Genomic DNA, 6,116 nt, shown 5'->3' on the forward strand with positions numbered 1-6,116 from the left:
CCCACTCCCAGAGCCAGCACAATTGAATCGCTCCTTCAGAAGATCCTGCCCTGGATTTCCATCAACTACGTTCAATGTTTTAAAAGACCTATCCAGCCCATTTCATACTCCATTTCAACCTGTGGCAGCTCGTGCTTTTGACTCGTCACAACATGCTACAACACTGCTGCTCTGCAACTTTTCCACCACTCAGACCATGGCTACCAAGGCAACGCCCTCATTGAGGGACTGTGGGGAGTGGTAAGTTGCCATAGTGACCAGGCAGCGTCATCCGGTACTGCGAGCTCCATGCCTCAGTACTGCAGTCTCCTGGCTTCTTGCTGCGCTTTCACAACCTGCAAGGGCTCGTTCAACTCGTTGAATTGTGACATCTAAATATGCGTTAACATTCATATACATGACTAACTGTCCTAAAACATGTAATTAATATATTCAAATCTAAAAGAATATGCAATTGTTGTTCTACATTGACAAGGATTAACAACAATAACCAAATATATTCTACCCTGCTTCCAATCATAACATCTAGTTTCCATTTCCGGCTCTGCTACTAGAGTCAGGGCCTTGCCCACTCCTCTATCCTAAGTCCAGTCCTTTCTAGCCAGCACTCTGTCCTACTAACTGCTCCTTTCTGCTTCTTCTGCCCTACCTTTGCACCCCCAGCTCACGCCCCTGAAATAACTTTAACATAACAAAGGCATAAGTGTAAAAGGGACTAGGAGCTCTTAAAATAAACAAATCCCCTGGGCCAGGAGAGATCCTCCCAATAATACTCAAAGAAATGAAAGACATTCTTTACAAACCGCTAACCAAGATCATGCAACAGTCTCTTGACACAGGGGTTGTACCAACAGACTGGAAAATTGCAAACGTAATACCAAGCCATAAAAAGGGAGACAAAACTGAACCAGGTAACTACAGCCCAATAAGCCTGACTTCTATTATATGCAAACTTATGGAAACTATAATAACATCCAAAATGGAAAATTACCTACATGGTAACAGTATCCCGGGAGACTGTCAGCATGGTTTTAGGAAAGGGAGATCATGTCTAACTAACCTACTTGACTTTTGAGGATGCAACAACAATGGATAACTGCAAAACATATGACACGGTTTTAGATTTACAGAAAGCTTTTGACAAAGTCCTGCATAGGTTAATTCTCAAACTGAATGCAATATGGATTCAAAGAAATGCATGCACATGGATTAAGGAGTGTAGAAAACAAAGTACCGATTAGAGGAGAAACCTTAAAATGGAGCGAGGTAACCAGTGGTGTAAAACAAGGATCAGTATTAGGTCATCTGCTATTCCTAATCTACATTAATGACTTACATTCTGGTATAGTAACCAAACTTGTTCAATTTGCAGATGACAAAAATAGGAGGAGTGGCAAACATTGCAGCAGCAAAGGTCATTCAAAATGATCTAGAAAACATTCAGAACTGGGCAGACATGGCAAATGACATTTAATAGAGAAAAGTGTGAGGTATTGCATGCAGGCAATAAAAGTGTGCATTATAAATCATATGGGAGATATGGAAATTGAAGAAGGAATCTATGAAAGAGACCTAGGAGTTTGACTCAAATGCTTTCATCTAGACAATGTGGAGAAGCTATAAAAAAAGGCCAACAAAATGCTCGGATGTATTGTGAAAAGTGTTGTATTTAAATCAAGGGAAGTAATGTTAAAACTGTACAATGCATTAGTAAGACCTCATCTAGAATATTGTGTTCAGTTCTGGTCACCTCGCTACAAAAGTATACTGCTGCTCTTGAAAGAGTGCAGAGAAGAGCGACCAAAATTATTCCGGGTTTAAAAGGTATGTCATATGCAGACAGGCTTAAATTGAATCTATTCAGTCTTGAAGACTACGTGGCAATTTGATTCAAGCATTCAAAATTCTAAAAGGTATTAACAATGTCGATCCATGGGACCAGGGGTCACAAATGGAGATTAGATAAAGGGACATTCAAAACAGAAAATAGGAGGCACTTTTTTACACAGAGAATTGAGGGTCTTGAACCAACTCCCATGTAATGTTGTTGAAGCTGACACCCTGGGATCCTTCAAGAAGCTGCTTGATGAGATTTTGGAATCAATAAGCTACTAACAACCAAATGAGCAAGATGGCCTTATCTCGTTTGTAACTTTATGTTCTTAACACAACTGTATATATGCAGAAAATGCATAAAGTACTCCCTCAGTTCGGGTGTGGAGAGAACAGGAGAGAAAGTTGTGAGTAAGCTTTAAAACATCAAATAATTACAATTGCTATTCGTGCTGGTTTTGCACCAGCTTGATACTTTTAGTATTCGCCCACTGTATTTTGTCTGTATTCATTTTGGCCAACATGCCGTTTTGTTTTGGAGTGTTTTATTTTATTCAACCTGTTTATTTGTTCATGTATTAAACCGCGCAAGCAGCACACTCACAATTCACTTCAATTTCTTCCTGGCCTGACGTCGCCACACACGCCAACCTGTCACAGAAATCCTACAGACAACATTATTATATTGACCCTAATTCTATCATAAAAGCCCTTTAAAAAGGTAGCAAACAAAATAATTCAATTTCTCTAACCTTTTTTATGCAACAGGCATACTTGCACTTCCTAGGCCATTTCACCTCAGCAGTGTTATTACTGAATTGAAACATTCACTACCTCCTGTGCCAGTAGGGCTTCAAGAGCAACAGGATGAAAAAAGGTCAGTGTGCCCTAGCAGTATAAAGAATTGTGCCTTCAACACACCTACAGCTTTGGCCAAAAGTTTTGCATCACCTAAAATTTTACAATTGAGGTATCATTTAAAAAAAATGAAACTGCATGTCATTAAAAAAACTGCAGAATTTTCGCAAAAGTCTACTGGAAGCAATTAACAGTAGTACAGTATTTCAAGTTAGATTTTGAAATGTCACATTTTTCAATTTGACCAGTTTTTTTGTTAAGTACAGTATATGGAAACTACAAAGTGGAAAGTAATTTAATATGTCAATGTAACATTATTCAGTAGGTTTTCTTTAAGAACATTTAAAAAAAAAATGATATGTCCAAAAAGTGATGTCTGACACATGCAAAAGCCAGGTAGAGTAAAGGGACCAGCCATAGTAAAATAATCTCTACAAAAGGTTCAGTTCTGTAAAGATGTAATGTAAAAGTTTACAGAAACACATTACGTTACTTTTGACGTGTACTTAACGCAGTGTTATTTCTAAACCTATTAAATGAACTGGATAATGCATTTCTCAATATTTACTCAGAAGCGTTTGTCAGGAGAAAAATAAGGATTGCAGTGTGGTCCAGATCCTGCAACAATGCTGGTTCTCTTAATGAAAATGTTGCAGGAGGGAGAGTGAACACTGCAATGTTTAGAATCTTTCTTTTGATTCTCTTTTGGTCTCGTTCACATTCCTGAGTAAAAGTTGAAAAAAAAACTGTCAGGAATATGTTGAAAATGAAATTGCTGCCATATGGACAACACGTGATACAGAAAGGGTAAAGTCGTTTGTTTCTTGTAAATACTGCAGGGGTTTCTGTAATACTTTCTACAAGATAATTGGGACAAACTAGGCCCACACTTTTAATTATGTTGCTACTAGTTACAACAGCAATAAAAATAAGGGGCCAGGTTTGGCCCAATTGTGTATTGTTTAACTTTTACATTGCATCTTTACACTACTGATCCTTTTGTTTTTAACTTACTTCCCTTTCTAGATATCATAGGGCTGGTTCTTTTATTCTAATGTTTTTTGGACAGATTATAGTATGACATCACGGCCTGGAATCTATTTTAGCTGTAAAAGACGCACATGTGTTTTACATAAAAGCACATTCTCATTTTCCAGAGGAAGTTTTCAAAATGAATGATCTCATCCAGTGTGGAAAAACTTCCGTTGTAACAGCAAACAGGGCGTGGACATTGTGGTATTTCACTAATAGCCGTTTCCTTGGTTTGTCACTAGAGCTCCTCTATAGCATATATAGGAGCAGAAAGCACATTATTGACTAATATACATCTTCCTTAGGGTCTTTTACAAGCTGGGAATGTATAAGGATTTTTTTTCCATTATCACAGCCTTGCAGCTGTTCCTGCAAACAACAGGCCAACCACCCAAAAACGGCTTGTGCATTGGGAATGACTGCTACACCATACACCAGGACTCCAAGACGTTTCAGAGTGCAAATGATGTGTGCAACAAACAGCAAGGACATTTAATGACAGTGCGATCAACAGTGGCCAACGATGCAATGTCTACCCTGATGGCTAATGAACAAGGAGATTTCTGGATTGGCCTGCAGCTTCCTAAAGGACAATGCACCAACAATAATATAACACTAAGAGGGTATGAGTGGATAACAGGAAATGAAAGCACACATTTTTCAAATTGGAAAGGCAATGATTCAACCTGCACTCAGCAGTGTGTCTCGCTTTCCAGTGATCTAAGCTGGGAAGAAAGACCATGCCAGGATGAACTGGCAGGATTTTTGTGTGAATACAATTTCAATAGAACATGTGAAGCTCTACCCGCAGATATGGACCGCTCTGTTCTATACAGCACACCACTAGGTTTTCAGGTATCTGACCCTAGATCGCTTCCACCAGGAAGTACTGCAACCTTTTCACCCTCTGGTTTCAAAGTTTATTGTTCCAGTAAAGCTGATTGGGACAGAGGTCCTTGGGATTGCCAGATTGATGATGGTGGTTGTGAACATCAATGCCAAATGAACAACAGTCAGCCCCAGTGCTTCTGTCCGCCAGGTAGACAGCTGAAAGATAATAAAATGACCTGCTCGGAAATAGACATATGCAGCATTGCAACTTGTGAGCACCAGTGTGTCCTGTATGAAGACAGCTATGTCTGCACGTGCCGTGATGGATATGCTCTGGATCCGGATGGCACCCGATGCAGAGACATTGATGAGTGTAAAATGGGGCATAATCTTTGTGACCAGGATCGGGTGTGTGTGAACACACCTGGAAGTTTTGAATGTAAGTGCAAATCTGGGTTTGTTGAGATGAATGGGAAATGTGAAGATGTTGATGAATGCCGGAGATACCCCTGTGAGCATGACTGTAAAAATATACCGGGGAGCTACCAGTGTTCCTGCTTTGAGGGGTACATTCAAGACTCAAAAGACCATCTCAAATGTAAGTTACATTGTTCTACTTCTGAATGCCCTGCTGACTGTGATCCAAATATGTACTGGCAATGTAATTGTCCAGATGGATTTGTATTGGACACGAGGGAAAATATGTATTTCTGCATAGACATAAACGAATGTGAGATGGAGACCCACTGTGAGCAGCTATGTATTAACTCATTTGGAAGTTATACATGTTATTGTCATGATGGCTACTCTATTGACAGTGATGGATATTCTTGTGTTTCTGAAGATACTGAAGAAGGTTCCGGCACCACAAGCACTACTCCAGTCATCAGCGTTCTTGTTACCCCCACTTCAAACTATACTATAGAGGGGCAAACTCTGTTAACACACGGAGCCCTTTTTGGAATCATCGTTTGCATCGTGTTGGTGATCTTGATCCTAGTTTTTCTTGTGCACCACATTCTTAAACAGCGTGCTAAATATGATGCATCTTCAGACTTTAATAGCAGCAGTGCAGAAAAAGATGTTGACCTTCAGCGGGTGTCCACACAGAAGAATGCTTAGAAGTCTGTTTTAATAGAAATGAAACAATGGACAGCAGGAATATTACAGGTGTAATTCACTAATAATGTTTTTAGACATCAGTTTACGGATGGATAAACTGACTGCAAATAACCTGCTTTACTGTGTAACCTAAGTCTATTTGCTCCTATATAATTGTGGTTTTCAATGAGTGGTTTTTGTGGTTTTTAATGCATACAGCCTATTGCTTTCCGTCCTTGTATCTGTTGCTGTCTGCCTCTGTCTGCTCCTGTATATATATGTATATACTATGGCCTAAATTCCTGATAAGATACAACAGCTAGTGATGGAAATCTGTTGGTAAAATATACAGCAATATTTTACATAGTGTTCACATAGTTTTATGTACAATGTAAGCATGTAACTTTCAAAATAAAATATCAGAAGCTTTACAGTAGTGTATTTAATACTTTTACTGTAGT

At 39.1% G+C, this 6,116-nt stretch overlaps 1 protein-coding gene across 1 annotated transcript; it reads left to right on the plus strand.

Annotated features, from left to right (window-relative positions):
• The first annotated feature begins 3,928 nt into the window (after positions 1 to 3,928).
• Positions 3,929 to 5,842, plus strand: LOC121317069 (thrombomodulin-like). Its single transcript, XM_041252654.1, has one exon. It carries the CDS (start codon positions 4,048 to 4,050, stop codon positions 5,674 to 5,676), a length of 1,629 nt encoding a protein of 542 aa, XP_041108588.1. The 5' UTR covers positions 3,929 to 4,047; the 3' UTR covers positions 5,677 to 5,842.
• Positions 5,843 to 6,116: the final 274 nt, after the last annotated feature.

This window comes from Polyodon spathula, chromosome 6 (genome assembly GCF_017654505.1).
Source record: "Polyodon spathula isolate WHYD16114869_AA chromosome 6, ASM1765450v1, whole genome shotgun sequence".
Taxonomy (NCBI): Eukaryota; Metazoa; Chordata; class Actinopteri; order Acipenseriformes; family Polyodontidae; genus Polyodon; species Polyodon spathula.